Source organism: Eriocheir sinensis, unplaced genomic scaffold (assembly GCF_024679095.1).
Source record: "Eriocheir sinensis breed Jianghai 21 unplaced genomic scaffold, ASM2467909v1 Scaffold864, whole genome shotgun sequence".
In the NCBI taxonomy this organism is placed as follows: domain Eukaryota; kingdom Metazoa; phylum Arthropoda; class Malacostraca; order Decapoda; family Varunidae; genus Eriocheir; species Eriocheir sinensis.
Genome location: NW_026112235.1, coordinates 97,048 through 121,438, shown reverse-complemented (window position 1 = coordinate 121,438; position 24,391 = coordinate 97,048). Strand labels below are relative to the sequence as shown.

At 41.4% G+C, this 24,391-nt stretch overlaps 1 protein-coding gene across 1 annotated transcript in view; it reads right to left on the bottom strand.

Annotated features, from left to right (window-relative positions):
• Positions 1-3,212: 3,212 nt before the first annotated feature.
• Positions 3,213-24,391, bottom strand: part of LOC126994745 (high-affinity choline transporter 1-like) — a 116,052-nt gene continuing 94,873 nt past the window's right edge. The window contains exons 4-6 of the mRNA XM_050854030.1: positions 21,002-21,109; positions 6,281-6,436; positions 3,213-3,439 (exon numbers count right to left, since the gene is read on the bottom strand). Of these exons, the coding sequence (XP_050709987.1) occupies positions 3,249-3,439; positions 6,281-6,436; positions 21,002-21,109 (455 nt within the window). The 3' untranslated portion in view covers positions 3,213-3,248. The remainder of the gene's footprint in view (positions 3,440-6,280; positions 6,437-21,001; positions 21,110-24,391) is intronic.

The following is a 24,391-nucleotide window of genomic DNA, read 5'->3' as shown; positions in this document are numbered from 1 at the left end:
ACAGACGTACATGCAGAAATTCTATTCCACGATCCCAGAAAATACTATGAAGGACAGTCAACACAATATTCAACAAGGAGAAGGAAAAGTCAAAGAGGATTAGGCGCAGACGGGTGAAGAAAAAAAGGAAGAAAAAGAACCAGGAAGAAGAAGAGGAGGAGGAGGAGGAGGAGGAGGAGGAGGAGGAGAATGAAGAAGAGAAGGAGGAGGAGGAAGACAACAAACGAATCCTAGTTTTCCACCTTCTCTCTCACGATGCAGATGATCAATTTACTTTCACTAATCGCCCTAAATACTTAATTAACGAGGAGGAAGATTAGGAGGAGGAGGAGGAGGAGGAGGAGGAGGAGGAGGAGGAGGAAGAGTTACATTTCTCTCACCTTACGCCTTACACACTAACAAAGTTTTCTCCTTCTCTCTCTTATTCCTCTCTCTTTTCTCTCTTTTTCTCTTCTTTCTTTCCTCTTCGCCTTTTGTCTCTATCTCTCTCTCCCTCTCCTTCTCTCTCATTCCTCTCTCTTATTTTTTTCTCTTTTTCCCCTTTTCGTCTTCTGTTTCTCTCTCTCTCCCTCTCCTTTTTCATTCCTTTCCTTTCTTCCTTTCTCTTCGTTTTTTTTCTCTCTCCCTCTACTTCGTTTTCCTTTCCTTCCCTTCATCTTCTTCCCCTCTTCCTTCCTTCCTTCCTTCCTTCTTCCCTTCCTTCTTTGACATATTTCTCCATTCTTAAAAACATTCCCCAACAGAACACGTCGCAAACAAACAAACAAACAAACAAACAAACGAAAGCTTTATACAGAGTCAGCGATGCCGGGAGTAATTAAACAAAAGAGGAAGAACAGAAAGAGAAAGAGGAAGAGGAAGAGGAAGGGGATAAACACGGCTTAAAAATAACAAGAGGAGACGCAAGACACAGGTTAATGAAACTCGATTAGGCCTCTCTCTCTCTGCTAAGGTGACATTTTTTCTTCATTCTTTATTTTCTTTATTTTTTTCCCTCTTCTTTCTTTTCTTCCCCTCCTCTTTCTCTCCTTTACCAGTTCTCATTTTCTTCCTTCTCTTCTTCTGTTCTTCTTAATCTCTCTTTGTTTATTCTTTACTAATCTCTTTATTTTTTTTTTTTTTTTTAGGGTTTCCTCTCTCGTACTTCCCCTTCCGCTAAATCCGTTTCTTCTTCTTCCTCCTCCTCCTCCTCCTCCTCCTACCTCGTTAGTTTCTCTTCTCTCTTAATACCTTCCTTCATTTCCTTCTCTCTCTCTCTCTCTCTCTCTCTCTCTCTCTCTCTCTCTCTCTCCTCTTCGTTTTCTGTTTCTCTGTCTCTCCCTCTCCTTTTTCCTTCCATTTCTTTCTTCCCTTCTCCTCGTCTTTTTTCTCTCTCCCTCTCCTTCGGGTTTCCATCCCTTCCCTTCCCTTCTTCTTCTTTCCTTCTTCCCTTCCTTCTTTAACATACTTCCTGCCCTGTCGTCCACATTTTCCTCTCTCACCTTCTCTTCATCTTATTTTTTTCATTGCGTTCACCTTTCGAGTCAACAACCTCTCCTAATTTAGCTTGCTGCTCTTTCCTCTTTCATTTCGTTTTCTTTTCTTTTCTGAATTTGTCTCCTTGAACTTCCACTTCCTCTTCCTCTTCCTCTTCCTCCTTTACTCCTCTTCCTCTGTAGTTCACTTTCGGGGTCAGGGAACTTACTACAGAGGACTAAAACTCTTCTTCCTCTCCCTCTTTCTCCTTTTCTTCCTCTTCCTCTTTGGTCCAGTTTTCAGGTCAAGGAAGTTCCTACAGTGGACTTAAACTTTTACTTTCATCTCCTCTTCCTCTTCCTCCTCTTTACAAGCCTTCAGATTCCACTTATATTCCTCCTCTTCCTCCTTCTTTACAATTTTCTGGTCAAGGAATCAAACCCTTACGTTCTCCTCCTCTTCCTCTTCCTCCTCTTTATAAGCGTTCAGATCCCACTTATATTCCTCCTCTTCCTCTTTCATCCAGTTTTCAGGCCAAGGAACTTACCATAGAGGACTTAAACCCCTACTTTCTCCTCCTAAGCCTCTTCCTCCTCTCTATAAGCGTTCAGATCCCACTTATATTCCTCCTCTGCCTCCTCTTCCTCGTTCTTCACTCCTCTTCCTCTTTCATCCAGTTTTCAGGCCAAAGAGCTTACTATAGAGGACTCAAACCGTTATTCTCTCCTCCTAATCCTCTTTCTCCTTTTTATAAGCGCTCAGATCCCATTTATATTCCCAGTCACTTATTAGAAGCCAACGGAAAGGGATTAAATCTAGTTCCGGGTTCCCGTATTGATTTTAAGTGGTGTTAAGTTCTATTAAAAGGTATCTGGAGGGTCCTCAGAGTCCCGCCGCTGAAGAGGAGGTTAGGTGGCTCTCAAGAGGTAGAAAGGTGATGGTGAGTGAGAGAGAAAGAGAGAGAGAGAGCGAGCGAGAGAGTACAGAGAAGGGTGTAGTGTTGAAGTATGAGGAAGAGTGAGGAAGAAGTGTGTTGTTAGTGAAAGCGAGAAGAGAAATTGAACTGTTGCTTTCTTTGTGTTTTTTTAAATTTTTGTTTTTTTCTTCTTCTTTTCTTTCTTTTTTATTTCTCTCGTTCCGTGTCTGCTTTTCTTTACAGACTCACACACACACACACACACACACACACACACACACACACACACACACACACACACACACACACACACACATCCTTCCCTCCTCAGATATCTTTTCGGTTGATTTCAGGTTACGTAAGATATCTTTTTGGTGGATTTTCGGTTAAGTCGGATATCTTTTTGGTGGATTTTCGGTTAAGTCAGATATCTTTTTGGTGGATTTTCGGTTAAGTCGGATATCTTTTTGGTGGATTTTCGGTTAAGTCAGATATCTTTTTGGTGAATTTTCGGTTATGTCGGATATCTTTTTGGTGGATTTCTGGTTAAGTCAGATATCTTTTTGGTGGATTTTCGGTTAAGTCGGATATCTTTTTGGTGGATTTCTGGTTAAGTCAGATATCTTTTTGGTGGATTTTCGGTTAAGTCGGATATCTTTTTGGTGGATTTTCGGTTAAGCCAGATATCTTTTCGGTTGATTTTGGGCTTCTTCCACATTCACAATCCTCACATTCATCCTTTCTCCCTTACACCCCTTCCTTCCTCTCCCTCTCACAGCCCTCACTTACCAGGCCGATGAAGACGCGGAACAGTTGGACTTTTCTTTCCTTCTTTCCTTCTTCCACATTCTCAATCCTCACATTCATCCTTTCTCCCTTACACTCCCTCCCTCCTCTCCCTCTCACAGCCCTCACTTACCAGGCCGATGAAGATGCAGAACAGCTGGACAACATCGGTATAGGCAACGGAGTACAGGCCGCCGAAGAGAGTGTAAACAACCGCAATAGCCGCTGAGACGAGGATGGAGGCCGTGTTGTTGAGGTCGAGAATCACAGCCAACGTGGACCCTGGCGGAAGAGAGAGAGCGGGAATCGAACCTGGGGACATGTGGTACTGGGTAAGGGTTTGGCTACTCGGGGAAGGGAGGTAATAGATGTCAATTAAAGGAGATGGATGCTGGGGGAGATCAAAAGAGGAGATGACAAGAGAGATGAGAGTAGAGGGAGAGAGAGAGATGCTGGAGGGTCTTGAGACTGGGTGGAGGAGATGGAGGGGTAACTATGGGAGAGACAGAAGGAAAAGGAGAGAAAGGGAAGCGAAGGGAAGGAAAACGAAGGAGAGGGAGAAAGAGAAAGAAAAAGGGTGAAGAGAAGAAAAGAGGAGAAAGGGGAGGGAACGAAACAGAAGAGGGAGAGAGAGATACAGAAGGCGAAGAGGGAAGAGAGAAAAGCGAAGGGAAGGAAGTCTAGGGAGAAGGAGATAAAAAGACAGAAGGTGAAGAGGAAAGAGAGAAAGAAAAGGGAAGAAAACGAAGAAGAGGTAGAAATAGAGAGAGACAAAAGGCGAAGAGGGAAATGAGAAAGGGAAGAGAAGGAAAACGAAGGAAAAGAAATGTCACTATAGGGAGAGAGGGAGGGGATGCTGGAAGGCCTAAGAATGGGGAGGGGGAGACTGAGGGGAAGATAAAGGGGGAGGGAGAATAAGGAGGTGGGTTGACAAGGCTTAACCAGGAAATATTGAAGGCGTGGGACAAAGGGGGTGGATGGGGAGGATAGTGTCTCAAGGGACTAGATGAAGAATTAAGGGGAGCGACCATACGTCCATATCTGGGAAGGGGAAAGTGATACAGACTGGGAAAGAGGAAAATGGAGAAAGTTTGGTGGGGATTGAAGTGGAAACGAAACTGTAAAAAATATATACGCAGAAAAAAAGAGAGATAAAGAGAAAAAATAAACGGAAAAGATAGCGAGTGAGAGTTGAAAACGAAACACACTTATAGGAAAAAATAAAAAGGAAGAAGAATAGATAGGAAAAGAAAGAAATATAGACAAGAATCAGCCGTAGAATGAAGGGTAAGCAACATAGGAGAAGGAAAGTAAGAAAAAGGAACAAAAAAAGAAAGTAGTAAACGAGAAAGAAAAGAAGAACGAACGAAGAGGAAAATAAAAAAAGAATAAAAGAAAGAAAGGAAAACAAAGAAGCCAAAATAACAGGGGAAAAAAAAGTACAAGAAAAGAAAGTAAAAAAACGAGAAAGAAAAGAAGAATGAAAACACCGCGGAATAAAAGTTAAGCAAAGAGGGAAAAAAAAAGAAAAAAAAGATAGAAAGGAAAACAGAGAAACCACAGGATAGAATGAAGGGTAAGGAACACGAGAGAGGAAGAAGAGGAATAAAAAAAAGAGAAAAACACAAAATAAAACACAATAGAAGGAGAGCAAAGAACCAGATCCCATTCAAACAAAGATCCAATTGGTCTCTACTGTACTTCGCCTTTAACGACTTAACTACCATAACTACCTCAAGTTTGACCCTAATTGCTCCTCGTGTGGTAGGCCTTATAATTACTTGACTAAATTTGTGAGATTAGCGAGGTTACGCCTAAAGAGCTTACATCATTCTCATCTGTGTCACTGTCTTTGTCTGTCTGTCTCTGTGTTTCTCTTTCTCTCTTTCTCTTTTTCTCTCTCTCTTTCATCCTGTTATATTTCCTTACTTTCCTTCTTTCTTTCATACGTTCCTATTTCCTTCGTTTATTATTCTTTCAATTATTTTTTCTTTGTTTCTTTTTATATTTTTCATTTTTTTCGTTTTTTTTCTATTCTGTTTTTCGTTTTTCATGTTTTTAATTTTTCGTTTTAATATATTTTGTCTTTCTTTCTTCTCTTTTTTATTATTCTTTCATTTTCCTATTTTTTTCCTCCCGTTCCTCTCTCTCAATCTTTTCCTTTCCTCCATCCCTCCCTTTCCTTCATTTCTCCCTTTTCCTCTCTTTCAATCTTTACCTTTCCCCTATTCGCTCCTCCCTTTCCTTCCTGTCTCTCATTTTCCTCTTCCTCTCTTCCTCTGTCTCAATCTTTTTCTTTCCCTCATCCATCCGTTCCTTTTCCTTCCTTTTCCTCTTTATCCTCTTCCTCCATTTCTCTCTAAATCTCTTCCTTTCATTCCTTCCTCCCTTCCTTCCCTCCCTCTCTCTCTCTCTCTCTCCTTTTCTTTTCCCCATCCGTCCCTTCTCTCTCTCTCTCTCTCTCTCTCTCTCTCTCTCTCTCCATCTTTCTTGCCCTCATCCGTCCAGCCGCGATTCATGTCCGTGCAAAAGTTGGGTTCAAGGGAAATATTACCCAACTTTCCTTCTTTTATTTCGCATGTTGAGACTCGAATTTATTCTACGATTGGGAGACGCAGAGAACCGACCGAGGATTGGGGACACATGAGAAGGGATTGAGGTCGTGCAAGAGAGCCATGATGCAGTTAATCCCAAGTAGAGTAGGATTAACATTAGTATATTAGTGTTGAAAAGGAAGGTTGAGGTTTCGTGGTAATTGTGAGCTTATGAATACAGCGGTGAGAGATAGGGAGAAGGGTGTAGAAGAGGGAATAAAACTGGAAGTAGAAGAGAAGAAGAGAATAAAGATGAGACAGAGAAAGCCGGGAGGAGAAGAAGAAGAAAAAGGCTAATTCCAAGTACATTAACATTAGCATTAGAACATTAGAGGGCTAGTTTTTCTAAGTAATATTTATCTTCTTTCTTATCTATTTAATTTTCTTTAATTTTCATGCAGTGGGCTTATATGTTTCCTTATTTTTATTTTACCTTAAACTGCTTCCTTTCCTGTAATAAGACACCCATATAACCACACCCACCCAGTCACATCAACACCTCTTCCCACACACACATACACTCACTCACCCAGGGCGGAGAGGATGGAGGCGGACCACAGCGTCTCTCCAGCCAGGGCAGGGAGGTACAGCATAGCGCCCCACCTCTGGCCGAAGCAGTTCTGGAGCGGGTCAAGCATCGTTACGTACCGCTCGTCCCTCATCTTGCGCGCGAAGAAGAGACCGCCTGAGGGAGAGGAGAGAGAGAGACAGGTGAGGTGAAGAAGAATTGATTACTAGAGGGAGAGGAACGACAGACAGAAGAAAAACAAATACACACACACACACACACACACACACACACACACACACACACACACACACACACACACACACACACACACACACACATCTTTACCCTTAGTGGCTGTATGAGCTTCAACTGAAATGAAATACGAAGTCATCAGTCTCGTAGTAGTAGTAGTATAGTAGTAATTTTGTTATCATTATTACCATTACTGATACAATAATAACGGAAGTGCAGTTGATGACAAGTACAACAATTACATAACGTCTAAATAATACGAAACAATAAGATAAGATATATACACCAGAGGCTTCCCGCAACTCGGAGGTCGCCTCGTTTCCAGCACCTTTTCCTTCACAAGCATTGTTAACGGACCGTCCCAGGTGTCTGTAGGTCGCTTAGTGAGCCTCAGCGGCCTCGCACCTCCGCCACGCAGCTATTTTGGCACGAATGAAGTTGTAGCACTGCAGAACTGAGTCTTTGTGGCCCTTCACATGAAGAGTTCGCTTAATCCGCGTGATTTGTACCCCATAGCTCCGCCGCAGATCCTCGAGGTGGCGGTCCTCGGGGCCTGCAAGGCGGCTGATGAATCTATGAGGCACAGCCAGGCTGCGGTAAGCGTAAGAGGAAGTGGCGGGGGTGGCAGAGACGGCCATTGGTGCAGAGGACTCGCCTTGATGGGGAACTTCCTGGTCTACGGACGTCCCTTCGCGTGCTGCTTCATTCCCTGCATCGGAGGCTTCCCGCAATTCGGAGGTCACCTCGTCTGCTCCTTCCTTTCCTGCATCGGAGGCTTCCCGCAACTCGGAGGTCACCTCGTCTGCTCCTTCCTTTCCTGCATCGGAGGCTTCCCGCAATTCGGAGGTCACCTCGTCTGCTGCTTCATTCCCTGCATCGGAGGCTTCCCGCAATTCGGAGGTCACCTCGTCTGCTCCTTCATTTCCAGCATCGGAGGCTTCCCGCAACTCGGAGGTCACCTCGTCTGCTCCTTCCTTTCCTGCATCGGAGGCTTCCCGCAACTCGGAGGTCACCTCGTCTGCTCCTTCCTTTCCTGCATCGGAGGCTTCCCGCAATTCGGAGGTCACCTCGTCTGCTCCTTCATTTCCAGCATCGGAGGCTTCCCGCAACTCGGAGGTCACCTCGTCTGCTCCTTCATTTCCTGCATCGAGGCTTCCCGCAACTCGGAGGTCACCTCGTCTGCATCCTCATGATCATCAACGGAGAAAACCTTTTCCAGATAAGTCTCCCATTCTTTGTAGTTGTCTTCGTTGCTGTCTTCCTGTTCGTCGATATCATCTTCGTCCTCAACGGAGAATACCTTTTCGAGGTAAGCCTTCCATTCTTCGTAGTGTTCGTCAGTACAGTCTTCCAATTCGTTAGTATCATCATTCTCTTCATGAGTCTCAGCCTTAACCATGGTGTGTGTGCCTCGTGACTCTCCCTCAAAAAGCCATTCCTCCCTCACTACTGTCAATGTTGTTTCCCAAATTGTTTGTCGGAAAAGAAGTAACACAGAGAGAGAGAGAGAGAGAGAGAGAGAGAGAGAGAGAGAGAGAGAGAGAGAGAGAGAGAGAGAGAGAGAGAGAGAGAGAGAGAGAGAGAGAGAGAGAGAGAGAGAGAGAGAGAGAGAGAGAGAGAGAGAGAGAGAGAGAGAGAGAGATAATTGAGTTACAATACCCCGAAACAATAAAAAAAAATCCCAAATAAACTGTCCATTGTCAAAACAGATACACGAGCCGAACGCGAAATAGAGTTAAAATCTATGGACAAGGATTCCAAACCTGTTGCCTCTCTCTCTTTTCGGGTTCCAATAGTCTCGTAAAAGTGGAGGAAAGGAGCAGAGGAAAAAAGGGAAAGAAGGAGAGAAGGAAGGAAAAAGGGGGAGTAGGATGAATGAACGACGGAAGGAAAGGAGAAAGGAAGAGAAAGAAAGGATGGATTGAGAAAGAGTGGAACGAACGAAGAGAAGGAGAGAGAGAGAAGGAAGGATAAAAGGGGAGGTAGAAGGAACGAAAGAGGGATGGAAAGTAATGAATGAAGGAAGAGGGAAGAAAATAGAGGATGGGAAAGAAGGGAACGAGGTAGAGAACGAAAGAAAAAAGGAGGATATGAGGAACGAAAGAGGGATAGAAAGAAAGAATGAAGGAAGAGGGATGGAAGAGGAGGATGGGAAAGAAAGATGAAGAAAAAGAAAGAAAAAAGGGAAGTATGAGGAAGAAACGAGGGAAGGAAAGTAAGAATGAATGAAAAGGGAGAGAAGAGGAGGATGGGAAAGAAAGGAAAGACGGAAAAAAAAGAAAAAATGAAAGTATGAGAAACAAAAGAGGGATGGAAAGTAAGAAAGAAGGAAGAAGGATGGAAAAGAAGGATGGGAAAGAATGGAACGAGATAGAGAACGAAAGAAAAAAGAAGGGTATGAGGAACGAAAGAGGGATAGAAAGAAAGAATGAAGGAAGAGGGATGGAAGAGGAGGATGGGAAAGAAAGGAAAGATGAAAAAAAAGAAAGAAAAAAAGAAAGTATGAGGAAGAAACGAGGGAAGGAAAATAAGAACGAAGGAGAAAGAAAGAATGAAAAGCAGAATGCAAACAAATAAAATGGAAAAGAGAAGAGAAAGAAAATGGATGATAGGAAAGAAGGGAAAAAGGAATGAAAAAAGGGAAGCATAAGGAAAGAACAAAGGACGGAAACTAGGAATAAAAAAAAGAGACAGAAGGATTGGACACAGAGAAATAGCGGGGAACAGGAAAAGATCAAGGGACGGGAATATGGAGAGAGAGAGAGAGAGAGAGAGAGAGAGAGAGAGAGAGAGAGAGAGAGAGAGAGAGAGAGAGAGAGAGAGAGAGAGAGAGAGAGAGAGAGAGAGAGAGAGAGAGAGAGAGAGAGAGAGAGAGAGAGAGATAGAGAGAGAGAGAGAGAGAGAGAGAGAGAGAGAGAGAGAGAGAGAGAGAGAGAGAGAGAGAGAGAGATAGAGAGAGAGAGAGAGAGAGAGAGAGAGAGAGAGAGAGAGAGAGAGAGAGAGAGAGAGAGAGAGAGAGAGAGAGAGAGAGAGAGAGAGAGAGAGAGAGAGAGAGAGAGAGAGAGAGAGAGAGAGAGAGAGAGAGAGAGAGAGAGAGAGAGAGAGAGAGAGAGAGAGAGAGAGAGAGAGAGAGAGAGAGAGACCGAGTGTGGCACACCGCCCTATTAGAAAAAATGAGAGCAGCCGGATTGGAGGGAAAGCTTCTGTGCCTGATGGAAAATTACTTAGAGGAACGCCACCTTCAAGTGGTCCTGAATGGGCACAAGTCCTCCCCACAACGGATCCACGCCGGCGTGCCACAAGGCAGCGTCATCGGGCCACTTCTATGGAACATATACATAAATGACCTCCTCCATCTTGTTCCTAGTGCCAAAGCGTTCGCCGATGACATCACTTTGACTCACAAAATAGAGCCAGGAGGAGAGGCCCAGGCAGCACGCCAACTAAGAGCCACACTCCGGCGAATTGCAGATTGGGGGAGTAAGTGGCAAGTTAAGTTTGCCCCAGCAAAAACTCAGCTGCTGGTAGTGGCCAGGACACCTGTGGATCTCCAGCTTGAATTTGAGGGACTCAAGCTGACGCCACGTGAGGAAGTGGAGGTGCTGGGCCTCACATATGACTCCAGGCTGACCTTCCGCACGCACATCCAGCAGCTGGCAAGGGCAGCCTCACGGAAGCTGACGTCCCTACGTAGAATCTCCTGGCTGATGGACAGTCGAGGGCGCGAGGTCTTATACAAGGCACAAATCCGATCCTCCCTTGAGTATTCGTGCCTAACGTGGGGGGGAGCTGCCAGTACCCATCTCGCGCTCCTCGACAAGATCCAGGAGAGGGCGGAGGATCATCACTGCTCGACAACCGGAGCACCTACCGACCCTGCAGACCCTCCAACACCGGCGAGACGTGGCTGGCCTCACCACTCTGTACAAAATACAGCAGGAGGAGTGGAGCACCTGAGGACGCTGCGCCAGCCGGAGCGGGAGGTGACAGCCAACACCTGGTCAGCGGAGGCGGCACCCACGGCTCTGGTGGCAGCGATGCCGGACGACTCACTACCAGAGGCAGTTTATAAACACTTACGTGCATATATGGAACCGTCTCCTTGCGTCCGGTCAGCTGCCTCAGCAGTTCACACACCGGCAACAATATAAACTGTTTGTGAACCAGTGGCTGAACAATTTGTGAACAGGTTAGGCTTTAAGATAGGGGATACCAACTATGTTCCCTTTAGCCTACAAACTAGTGCCGCCATATAATGTAATGTTATAGGTACTAGGCCCTGATGTAACCAAGTGTCTGTGTAAATAAAATAAAAAAAAAGAGAGAGAGAGAGAGAGAGAGAGAGAGAGAGAGAGAGAGAGAGAGAGAGAGAGAGAGAGAGAGAGAGAGAGAGAGAGAGAGAGAGAGAGAGAGAGAGAGAGAGAGAGAGAGAGAGAGAGAGAGAGAGAGAGAGAGAGAGGTGCGACTTTCCTCACACGAAGAAAAAAAAACAAAAACAGGAGTGGGACAAAAGGAAGGACGAAGCCAAACTAAAACATGTGTGTGTGTGTGTGTGTGTGTGTGTGTGTGTGTGTGTGTGTGTGTGTGTGTGTGTGTGTGTGTGTGTGTGTTTTTTCAATGTTTTTTTTATTTTATCTTATACGTCAATGTGAACGCAAAAGAGAGAGAGAAAAAAAAAACACAAGATCAAAACGTTTCTAGATAGTTGAACCGGTAATGGACAAACACACACACACACACACACACACACACACACACACACACACACACACATACAGAAGGTGACAGTACGATATGAGAGAGAGAGAGAGAGAGAGAGAGAGAGAGAGAGAGAGAGAGAGAGAGAGAGAGAGAGAGAGAGAGAGAGAGAGAGAGAGAGAGAGAGAGAGAGAGAGAGAGAGAGAGAGAGAGAGAGAGAGAGAGAGAGAGAGAGAGAGAGAGAGAGAGAGAGATGGAGGAAAAAGATTACTGATCCAAGAGAGGCGGACGAAAACATCTCCAATAAATAGTAGAGAATGAGAGAGGCAATTTTTGTGTATTAGGAAGCGGCTTTACGATTCCTCTCCTAATGATTAACTGAGAGCGGGGGATGGAAAGGGAGTGGGAGGAGGAGGAGGGAGGAAGAAGAGAGAGATTGGGAAGTAGGAAAAAGAGGCTGGTAGGGAGAAGAGAGAGATTGGGAGGAAGGATAGAGAGAGACTGGGAGAGAGGAGATGCTGGGGGAGAGAAGATAGACTGAAAGGGAGGAAAGAAGATGGAAGGAAAAAGGAAGAAGTGGAGGGAAAAGGAAAGAATAGGGGAAGTGAGAGATAGGGAAGAGGGTGTAGAGAAGGCAATAAAAATGGAGGTGGGAGAGAGGAGAAAAGATGGGAGGGAGCGGTAAGTAGGAGAAAAAAAAGAAAGGATATAGGAAGTGAGAGATAAGGAAGAGTGTGTAAGGGAAATGAATAAAACTGGAAGAAAGGGAAACAAAGTGATGAAGAAGGGAGAAAGCGATATAGAAGAAGGAACTAGGAGATTAAGGAGAAAAGAAATAAAAAGAGTGCAAAAGGGAAAAATGAATAAGGGAAATAAGGAGGAAAGAATGATTGAAATAAAAAAGTAAAGAAAATAAGTACTTTGGATAGACTGAAAGAAAGACAACTGAAGAAAAAAAGGAGACTGAGAGTTTAGGAAGAAGAGAGAAGAAGAGAAAAAAAGATGAGAGAGAGAAAGACGGGAGAAGAAAAAGAAGAAAAAGAAGAAAAAAAATCAGACCAGAGGACGATTCGAAAAGTTACAGAAACAGCGAGAGAAAGTTAAGAAGGAAATAGACTAAAGGGAATAAAAGAAAAGTGAGGAAAAGACAGGTAATAAGAGACGATTTAAGAAAGGAAGGAAATGACCTAACACAAAGAAAGGGAAAACAATGAAGAGGATGCGGCGCCGAGAGGAAGAAGAAAAAAACGAAAGAAGAGGAAGAGGAAGAGGAAATGGGAGAGGACAAAGATGGAGGAAGAGCCGAAAGAGGAGGAGGAGGAGGAGGAGGAGGAAAGGAGGAAAAAAGTACAAAAGGAAAATTAAAAGGAAAATAAATAAAAATAAAAATCATGAATGAGAAAGTAGAAGGAAAAGGAAGATAAAGATAAAGAAAATGCAAAATAAAGAGAGAGAGAGAGAGAGAGAGAGAGAGAGAGAGAGAGAGAGAGAGAGAGAGAGAGAGAGAGAGAGAGAGAGAGAGAGAGAGAGAGAGAGAGAGAGAGAGAGAGATAATAAGAAAAAAATAAAATTGTGAAAAGTAAAATGCAAAGTTATCAGATTTCCAGCACATTTCTCATCATAAATAAATCATGAGGTTGAAAGGCGCCGTTTAACCTCCGTGGAAGAATTCGTTTTCCTTCCCTAAATTTTTTTCTGTAGGCCTATACGAAATGCCTCAACAGCCTTCAACGTAATCTTCATAAATTCTTCGTTCCCCGCTGACCTCAACTATTCCTCCTCCTCCTCCTCCTCCTCCTCCTTTTCCTTCAATTTTTTGCATCTTTTTCTCCTTCTCCTGTTTTTTTTCTTCTTTGACGTCTTCTTTCCGTTATTATTCTATTTTTCTTCTTCTTTTCCTTGTTTTCTATTTCTTTTTCCAATTTTTCTTCTCACCCGCCCTTATATTCCTTTTTCTTTTTCTTCCGTTTCAGTTATTTACGCTCCTCCCCCTCCTCCTTCTCCTCCTCCTCCTCTTCTTCCTCCTCCTCTTCCTTCGACTCTTTGCATCTTTATTACCTCCTCCTGTTTCTTCTTCTTCGTCTTCTTCTTTTTTGCTGTTGTTTTATTTTCTTCTTCTTTTCCTTGTTTTCTATTTCTTTTTCCATATTTTTTCTCCTTTTCCGCCTTTTTTCTTCTTTTCTTTCTTCCATTTTTTCTTCTCTTCCTTCCGTGTTTTACTTCGTTCTTCATCTTCTTCTTCTTCTTCTTCCTCTTCTTCTTCTTCTTCTTCTTCTTCTTCGTAGTTCTGTATCATATAATTTCCCTTCCTCTTAGTTTCCCTTTCTTCCAATCTTCTAAACCTCTTTGCCTACTTAAGATATAACCCAATTATGCCTAAGTACTACATTAACTCCTCCTCCTCCTCCTCTTCTTTCTCTTCTTCCTCCTTCGGTTTATCCTCTATTTGCTTCTCTTCCCCCCATTGTAATTTTTCTCTTGTATTTTTTTTCTTTGTTGTTTCTTTTTCGTATCTAACTTTTTTATTCTCCCTTGTTTTTGGTCTTGTTTTTCCTCTTTTTCTTCTTCTTCTTCTTCTTCTTTTTCTTACTCCTTTGATTTTTCCTCACGTTGCTTCTTTTCCTCTTCCTACTTTTTTATATTTTTTTCTTTATATCTATTTTTCTTATTCCTCTTGTTCTTGGTACTGTTTTCCTCCTCCTCCTCCTCCTCCTCCTCCTCTTCCTCCTCCTCACTGAACAAAGGAGACCTGGCTTTGTGGGTTTAATAAGGTTATGAGAAGTCGTGAGAGTAGACTGGATGCATTAAAGGGGGGTCTCTCTCTCTCTCTCTCTCTCTCTCTCTCTCTCTCTCTCAACATTCTAATTCCTCTTTTTTTTTCCTTTTTTTGTTTTCTCTTCTTCCTTATTATAGTTGTTTTTCTTTTCTCTTTCTTCTTCTTCTTCTTCTTTCTTCTTTTTCTTCTTCTTTTTCCTCCTCTCGTCCGTGAAACTAAATCTTTTCCACCACATCAATTTCGTGAGACAAATTTTCGTGATATTTTGGAGAAACTTCCTCAACCTAAACCAGCCTCCGAATTTCCAGAGAGAATACTATGCAAAATTATTCTCTCTCTCTCTCTCTCTCTCTCTCTCTCTCTCTCTCTTATTTATTCAGTATTGGAAGACGAAAGAAATGGAAAACGGGAGAATATAAATGAATAATGATGCGGAAACGAGGAAAAGAAGAGGAGGAGGAGGAGGAGGAGGAGGAGGAGGAGGAGGAGGAGGAGGAGGAGGAGGAAGGAAGAGGAGGATAAAAAAATTCTGAAGCTAACGGTAAAACTGATGAAAGCTGCGGTGGAAGAGAAGAAGAGAAAGAGGAGGAAAAAGAGGAGGAGGAGGAGGGGGAGGAGGAAGGGGAAGATAATGGAGGTAAAGTAGAGTAAGACGCTGTCGGAGGAGAGCAAGACATGTAAGATTCATGTAAGGTACACGAAGACAAACGTGGTGAATGATGAAGGAGGAGGAGGAGGAGGAGGAGGAGGAGAAGGAGGAGGAGGAACCGAAGAATGAAGATGTGGAGGAAAATATTGCGATCAGAGAGATGAAAGAGGAGTAAGAGGAGAAAGAAGACCAAGAATAAAAGATAGAAAGAAAGAAACTCAAAATATGATATAGATTTGAAGGAGGACAAAGGAAACTGATAAAGAAAATGGACAGAGAAAGAGAAGGAAAAGAGAAAATGAAGACAGAATGAAAGAGAAAAAAGAAAAAAAGGGGAAGAGGAAGAAGAAAAAGGGGAAGAAAAAAGGGGGAAGTGAAGACAGAATGAAGAAGAGAAAATGAAGAAGCAGAAGACAAAAAGGAGAAGAAAACAATAAAAAAAAACACAAAAGGAAGGAGAGGAAGAGAAAACTGATGAAAGGAATGTAGAGAAAGCAAGAGAAAGGAAAATGAAGAGTGCGAAAGAATAAGGGAGAAAAATAAACGTACAAAAGGAGGGGAAGAAAGGAATAAATGGAGGTAATAAAGAAAGAAAGAAAGAAAGAGGAGAGGGAAACAAGAAGATAAAAATAAAGAATAAAAGAATGATGAGATATAAAATGAGGCGAACAAAGACGATGAAGAAAACAGCAATAAAGAGGAAGACAGAGGAAAAAGAAAGATGAAGACAAAATACAGACACAAGACACAAAGAAAAGGGTAAATGGGGTTAATAGAAGAAAGGAAAAAGAGGAGGAAACAAAGGAGGAAGGAATGAGGAGGAGTAATAAATATTGGGAGAGGCAATACCAAGGAGAGAGAGAGAGAGAGAGAGGACATGAAAGGGAGAGAAGAAGAAAAAAACGAGATAGAGAGAAGAGAAAAATAACTGGAGGAAACGAGAAGACGGGAAGTGAGGCGGAGAAGTGGAGGCGGAGGAGAAGGAGGAGGAGGAGGAAGAGGAGATGAAAGGAGAGGGAGGAAAACAATGAAATAAAGTATAAGAATTCTCAGATAGGAGGCAAGGGAGAGGAAGCAGAAAAAATGGATGAAGGCGAAGGAGGAGGAGGAGGAGGAAGAGAGGGAGGAGGAGGAAGAGAGGGAGGAGGAGGAAGAAGAAGACTACGAGAGACAGCGAGAAAGCAATAAAGGAAGGCATAGAAAGAGAGAGAGAGAGAGAGAGAGAGAGAGAGAGAGAGAGAGAGAGAGAGAGAGAGAGAGAGAGAGAGAGAGAGAGAGAGAGAGAGAGAGAGAGAGAGAGAGAGAGAGAGAGAGAGAGAGAGAGAGAGAGAGAGAGAGAGAGAGAGAGAGAGAGAGAGAGAGAGAGAGAGAGAGAGAGAGAGAGAGAGAGAGAGAGAGAGAGAGAGAGAGAGAGAGAGAGAGAGGAAAATAAATGACTCAGACTCTTACAGAAAATTTAGAATACATTTTTGAAGAATTTCTGTATGAATTTATGGAACTATCTTTTTTTTATTAGAGGGAAAACTAACATATATTTTTTCCCTTTTTTTTACTAGTTAAAGAAGAGAAGCGTGTATTATTTTTTCTTTTTAATTGACTAGTTACAGGAGAACAAACTCGTACTGATTATTTCGTATTATTTATTTCCCATTATTTACCCGTTATAAAAAGAACAAACTTGTATTACTTTTTCCTTTTTTATTCACTTGTTAAAAGATAAAAAAATAAACTTGTATCCTTTTTATCGTTTTTGATATGCAAGGAAAATGAAATGAAAAAATTGATAAAGTTACCCGTAAGAAAAAGGGAGGGAGAGAGGAGGAAGAGAAAAAAAGGTCTCGGTCTGGGCACAAAAAGTAAACATCAAAGAAAAAGAAGAATTCGATCCCTTAAGACGAGGATGGAATCGGATTAAGTCACGTCTAGACACCTCAATGCTAAAAAAAAAAAAAAAAAAATTGACATACTTACCACTTGCATAATTTTCTGAGTTTTTTTTAAGACGAAGAAAGAGAGAAAAAAAGAAAAAAATACCCTCAGAAGTAGAACGAGGTAGTTTATATAAGTTTTTTTCCTATAGTTCAAAGTTTAGCGTCTGTCAGGTGTTGCAGTGAAAAGGGAAAGTGAGTAAGTGAAAAGGAAAGTAAAAATGAGAAAAGAAGAAAAGTAGTACGATGGGGTAAGAGGAAAAGTAAATAAAAAAGGGAGAGAAAAGAAAGTAGAAGGGAAATAAATAAATAAAACATGGCTGGAAATGTCCGTAGACTTAAAAATCGACTTGCTCATAAAAAAGGAAGTTAGAGAGAACGAACACACACACACACACACACACACACACACACACACACACACACACACACACACACACACACTCCTCAATCTCCTTTAACAATAAGAGTAATTAGTGAGGATGATACGCCCTTCCATTACCCAAGGGAAGCCAGGTAAACAGAAGGACAAGGAGGAGGAGGAGGAGGAGGAGGAGAGGCACGTGGCTCAGTATTACAGTTATCAATTCTAGCAAAACAAAACCACGGTACGTAATGTTCTACTAATTAACATCACTACTGAAAAGGGAAACGGCTAAAACAGTTCCTGAATTTGTTTTCGAGTCAGTCGCCGCCTTTGAACATCTCTACGCTAGTCAGTCTTTCTATTTATATACTCATTTCACGGACAAGCCATCACAATACCCTTAGTAGACGGCAAAAACAGTTCCTAGATTTGTTTCCGAGTCCGAGTCCGCCTTTGAACTCCTCTACTTTAGTCAGTATTTCTATGAATATACTCCATTCACGAACAGGGCATCACGATATACCCTAATAAACGAATCCACTAACTGCCTCCAATTAAAAACGTGACAACACATTTCCAGGAACTCATTAAACCCAGTTCGATTAATACCCGGACATGTGTTGAGGCAATACGTGATGTTATTATGAAGACAAAAACCTGATCGAGCTTATGTAACTAATGAGGATTCGATAAAGTAAACAGCAACGTGTGTGAGTATTGCGTGTGTGTGTGTGTGTATGTGTGTGTGTGTGTGTGGCTGGGTGGGTGGCAATGTTACCAGATGATCGCTCCCAGCACATCGTTTTTGGGCATGAAATCGATAAATATGAGAACATGAAGATGGTGGCAGTCTGGCAATGATGGTGGGTGGGTGTGGTTGTGTCTTCGTTTCCACTCGAAGATAAAAACAAAAGAAATGAGCACTAATGAGCGAGATATGACACCGCTAATCCAGACTTCTCGAAACAGTCGTTTTGGGACCTGCGAGAGAAAGGATGAGGTAAGTCTTTGTTCCCGACACGTGCTAACAATTACGATACCCAGAAGGAGATAAAAGGGAAAAAGAGAGAGATGGAGGGGCGAGAAAACAATAACAATAAGGACGAAAGTTAAGTGAAAAGGTTACATGAGAAAGAGTTTATAGGAAGAAGAAAAGAAGACACTAAATTGAGATGAAAAGTAAGGATTAAAGAAGGAAAACAAAAGAGAAAGAGAGGAAAGGAAGGGTGAGAAAGCAATAACAATGAGGACGAAAGTCAAGTAAAAGGTTACATGAGAAAGAGTTTATAGGAAGAAGAAAAGAAGACACTAAATTGAGATGAGAAGTAAGGATTAAAGAAGGAAAATAAAAGAGAAAGAGAGGAAAGGAAGGGCGAGAAAGCAATAACAATGAGGACGAAAGTTAAGTTAAAAGGTTACATGAGAAAGAGTTTATAGGAAGAAGAAAAGAAGACACTAAATTGAGATGAAAAGTAAGGATTAAAGAAGGAAAACAAAAGAGAAAGAGAGGAAAGGAAGGGCGAGAAAGTAAAGTTAAGAGGTTACATGAGATAAAGTTTATAAGAAGTAGGAAAGAAGAAACTGAATTGAGATTAAAAGTAAGGATTAAAGAAGAGAAACAAAAGGGAAAAAGAGGAATGGAAGGGCATGAAGGAAAGAACAATGAATACGTAAGTTAAGTTAAAAGGTTGCATGAGATAAAGTTTATAGGAAGAAGAAAAGAAAAAAAACTGAATTGAGATGAAATAGTAATGATTAAAGAAGGAAAACAAAAGGGAAAAAGAGGAATGGAAGGGCATGAAGGAAAGAACAATGAGGAGGAAAGTTCAGTTAAGAGGTTACATGAGAAAAAGGTCATAGGGAGAAGATAAGAAGAAACTGAATTGAGATTAAAAGTAAGGATTAAAGAAGGAAAACAAAAGGGAAAAAGAGGAATGGAAGGGCATGAAGGAAAGAACAATGAATATGAAAATTAAGTTAAAAGGTTACATGAGAAAAAAGGTCATAGGGAGAAGATAAGAAGAAATTGAAAAAGGGTGAAAGAGTGAGGATATAAGAGAGATGTTAAAGAGGAAAACAAAGGAAAAGAGAATTAAGAGAAGTGTGGAAAAACTAATTAAAGAGATGACAATAGTAAGCCCCCCCCCCAAACACACGAAGAGCAGTCACGTGCGTGTGCGTGTGCGTGTGTGTGTGTGTGTGTGTGTGAGTGTGTGTGTATACGTGAGGATTAACTCTGATCTAATGCAATTTTTCTGTATTTGCGAGGATTTATATTAATCTCCCTCCCGACTAAATCTCTCTCTCTCTCTCTCTCTCGTACCCATGACTTTACAGATTGACTTACAAATACGAGACTTAAAATCTTTGCAATAAAATTAACAAAGCAAAACAAAACAAAAGAAACAAAACAAAAATAAATCACAATATCTATTTTCCTGTTTTCATCGTTGATTTAGAAGGAAAGAAAAAAAAAGTGTTATTGAGTGTTTTGTTTGTATATTGTTAAGAGTAGATAAAAAAAGAACAGTATGGAGTGGTAGATAGATAGATAGATAGATAGATAGAGAGAAAAAGAGAGATAACTTCATTTTCTCACATCAAATAACCGAATCAAATCAGGATCACCTCTCACAATCATACATATACACAATTATATACCCCTCCAAATATCCGGTTTCGACTCTGCCATTTTCCATCGGGTTCCTAACGAGGGGGAACTATCGCATATATATTCAAACACACTAATAACACGAGAATAGGTTTAAAAAGTTCTCTAATAGCTCAAAACTCGTATTAATTAAAGGGAAAGGTGTATTTTTCCCTCCAGTTAGGATACCAATATTATATTCCATTACCTGCGAGAGAGGTTCATTAGTTATAGTTCAAGGGAGTGAGCTGGAGGGAGACAATTGATCACTATGAACTGCTTAATGGCCGTGATGGTTAATTAGCATTGATCGATGGGTGTGAATGGCCATCTGTTTGTGTTTGTGAGTTTTTATTGTTTTGTCTGTCTGTTGGTCTGGTCATCGAAGTAAAACGAGAAAGCACAACAGATATGAATAGAAAGACGTGTTTAAAGCCACTCGTAAAAGAAAGAAAAAGGGAAACAGTGAATAAAGGATAAAAAAGGCATAAAAAACGGTATTAAAGAAAGGAAACGGAGAATAAAAGAGAAAGTGAGGAATGAGAAATAACAGAAATAATAAGGAAGAGAGAATAACATAAAGAATAAGGAATGTAGAATTAAAGAAAGTAAAAGGAATGTAGAATAACAGCAGGAATAGAGAATAAAAGAATGAATAAGGAATGAAGGATAAGAAAAAAAAGAAAAAGAAAAACAAGGAAATAAAAGAAAAATAAGAAACAGAGGAAGTAAAAACAAAAAATAAAAGTAAAGAAAAAAAAGAGGAGAAATAAAAACTAAAGAAAAATAAAATAATAGAGTAAAGCAAAAGAAGTAAAAAGTAAAAAAGAAAGAGAAGAAATAAAGAAAAAACACACCAATTAACTAAAGGGACGAAGGTACAGGTGAGCTAGCGTGAAAATGAAATCCAGGTACGGCGAGGTGGAGAGGGGGGGAAGGAGAGGGTGTCACCTGGCCGCGTGTTACCTGGAATCGGACAGGTAATTAAGGTCGTGTGTACCTGGTGAACGGCCGCCGCGAGACCCTGTTAACGAGACAAAGCCGCCGACGCCCAGGTAAACACAACTCATCATAACACCTGAGCGACGAGGAAAAACTTGAGAATTTGAACGAAAAGTTGAGCTGGAGTAAACATGAACGGCGTGGAGTTGCAGAAGATTAATGATAAGTCGTGATAAAAGTATAAGATGATTGTTGTGAGTTAGAAATGAGAAGAGAAGTTGAATAAGAAAAACCCTGTGTGGAAATGAGGGAGGAAATACACGAACTCTAAAACACGTGCAGAATTTGATATACACCAAGCACCAACGCCATGATGTGAAAATAAGTAACTACCCAACATTCTTCATCTCAAACATAACATCTTCCGTCTCCATGCCCTCCTCTTCCTCCTCCTCCTTCTCTTCCTTCTCTACTCACCCAGGGACAGGCTGATGGCGTAACCGAAGGGAGCCTGGCAGAAGATAAGTCCACTGCTGTACACTGCCTCGGCCGATCCGTTGATGTAACCTCCGCCGACCCACGTGGCTGGAAGAGGGAAGGGAAAAGTTAGCTATGTGTGTAGGTGTGAAGGGGAAGGTAGGCAGGTAAGAAGTTGATTGATTTGAAGGAGATAGTGACAGAGAGAATGGTTGGGAAAAGTTAGCTATGTGTGTAGGTGTGAAGGGGAAGGTAGGCAGGTAAGAAGTTGATTGATTTGAAGGAGATAGTGACAGAGAGAATGGATAGCTGCTTGTGTGTAGGTGTAAAGGGGAGAGAGGTAGATAGATCGATCGATAGATGTCAAAAGAGAACGATAGGTAGATAGACATAGATAGAGAATGGAAGATAATGGTTTCATTTTGCATATTAGTCGGTTTAGTGAAAATAAATAAAAACAGAAATAGAAATACAGGTGAATGTGTGAGAGAAAAAGATACAGGTGTGAAGACTGATTGAAAGATAAATAGATAGAGAGAATGATGGGTTTTACACAATCGACAGAATATTGAAGGTAGGAAAAACATAAAACAGATAGATTGATGGACGTGGAGATAGATAGATAAAGACAGATAGATAAATAGTGAGAGAAAAAAAGAGAATGGATTTTCTTATGCAATGGGCAGTTTAATGATGGAAGGAATGAAAAAAATAAATGATGGCCCATGAAGAATATACAAGTTATTATATGTGTCCGCATGTTGAAAAAAATGCCCTCCCTCCCCCATCTCCCCCCCCCCCACACACACACACACATATCACAGCCGCGAAAAAAAAAAGATATAAAGTCCCGTGCAACAATATGGAAAAAAAAAAACATATAGAGTTACGTGACACAATTAAAATAGTGAGAGACTTGTTAATAACTGAATCACTCTTGCATGAATAAAAAAGTAGAAAATTGTAATCTGAACACCTGTCTCACTTTTTCTCTCTTTCTCTCGTTCTCTCTCTCTCTCTCTCTCTCTCTCTCTCTCTCTCTCTTACGGGCTTCCTGCCTTGTTTCTTTGTTTCTTTCTCTCTCTCTCTCTCTCTCTCTCTCTCTCTCTCTTTCTCTCTCTCTATCTATCTATCTATCTTTCCCTTGGCCCCTCTCCCTTCCATGCACTCGGCAAAAACAAAACCAGTCCCTTCTTAGATATCGCAGACTTTTCATTTTACTCTCCGGTGCAACTTTGGCCATTTTCCGCCCCGTGCCTGAAAAGTCTCCAAATGTTGACCTCTTTTAAACGTTCAATGGGCGTCGGTGGCGGTACTTGTGGCCGTAACGGAGGCTCAGTAAGTGCCGGAAACGTTCCATTGTGGCGCAAGAGCCGGCGGGGAAGGGAAAAAAAGGGAACGTATGTCGGATGAAAACGTTTGGGATCTGAACACGGGAACAACATTAAGCAGGGTATCGGAATGCATTTTTATAAGGGGTTTTGAGAGAGTTTGTGTGTCGGGGTAACTTTAAGGGGATATGGGAGAAGAGGGAGGGAGGGGGGAGGAAAAGGAAGGGAGAGAGAGAGAGAGAGAGAGAGAGAGAGAGAGAGAGAGAGAGAGAAAAAACAGGATTACAGAGCCAATTAAACATTCATACACCCAAACACACAGAAAAAAAACAGAGAAAAAAGCACACACACAGGAGTAATGAAAAGAAATTGAAAAGGAAAAAAAAAAACAGTAAATATGTAAAGACTACTTCGTCAGAATAAAAAAAAGAAATGTTCCGAGAAGAATATATAATTAACTTATCGTAGAAGACAGCACAAAAGAGGTAAAAAAAAACTCGTATCATTTTCCCCGTGGAGACGAGAATGATGAGCAGAGTCGGCACTTTAGGGGAATCGAGTTCGTTGTCGTTGAAAAAAAAAAAAAAAAGAATCGTTCGTTAGCGCTCTTGATGTACCGAAGAAAAATAACGAGATATATTGAGGTAGAGAGTAACGAGGCAGCATTTAAGACCCAATTATAGCTGATGAATGTTAAGGGTATTACCAAGCTAGTTTGTTACCATTAAAAAAGAGCGTCGTTTCATTAGCGTTTCTGATATACGGAAGAAAAATAACGTGATAGATTGAGGTAGAAAGTGACGAAGAAATATTTGGTACCCAATTATAGAAGATGGATGTTAGGATAATAAAAAAGTTAGATACGTTGTGAAAAAAAGATTGTGTTAGAATGTAATGAATAAATATTTGATGCTTTTTTAAACCAGAAGGATCTCTAGGGTAATACAAAAGTAGGAAGATGTGTTGTGAAAAAAAAACTTATGTATAAAAAACGACACACACACACACACACACACACACACACACACACACACACACACACACACACGACAATAAAATAATAATTCGCAGTACCTTTCATATTGCCTTTGTCGCGAAAATAAAATAAATAGAAGAAAAAAGATAAAATAAATAAGAAATGATGAAACAACGAACACAAAGGAACATTAAAACAAGGGAGAGAGAGAGAGAGAAACAGCGATAGAGAGAGACAGCGATAGAGAAAGACAGCGACATACAAGAGGAAGAGAGGGAGACAGAGCAGGCATGTCCCTCCTCTCTCGAATTTCCGGGAACTACCAAAAAAAAAAAAAAAAAAAAATAGAGAGCGGGTGTGGGCAAACTTTCCCTTTCCAATTAGTACTTTCCGAACTTTGAAGACAGAAGTATTTAACGCATTACTTTCCTGCCGCCCCCGCTGTGTGCCATGGAGGGGGGGAAGGAAGGGGGAGGGGGCAGGGGGGAGAGCACGACGTTGAACACAGAAATTTAACACACGGGTAAAACACAGGATGGTCCCCTTAAAGCTTTTCCTTCCTTACGTTCTTACCTCCTTCCTTACGTACTCGATTTTTGCCTTCGTCTTTTGTCTCTGTGTTCTTTCTTTCTTAATCATCTCCATTTATTTCACCTTTTTCTTCCTATAGTTCTGTTTTGGTGTTTTTTTCTGCTTATTAACTCTCTTTCTCTCTGTTTCTGTTAGAGTTTTGCTTTTCTCTTTTATCTCTCCCGTTTTATTTCCTTATTATCTCCTTTTTTTACCTCTTTCATTTGTTCTGTTTTGATCTCTCTCTCTCTCTCTCTCTCTCTCTCTCTCTCTCTCTCTCTCTCTCTCTCTCTCTCTCTCTCTCTCTCAGTACAAGTTTATCAAGGCCGTTTACCTGTACTATATATTTACCTGCAATCCATAATTATTCGGTACGCATTGGAGGGCATTGGCGCGTTCCACCCTCTCTTAGTCTATCTGCTTTCATGCGTGTCTGCTTGTGTGTGTGTGTGTGTGTGTATGGGGGATGGAGTGTAAGTGTTCGTGTTTGTGTGTTTGTTCGTGTGTTGGAGA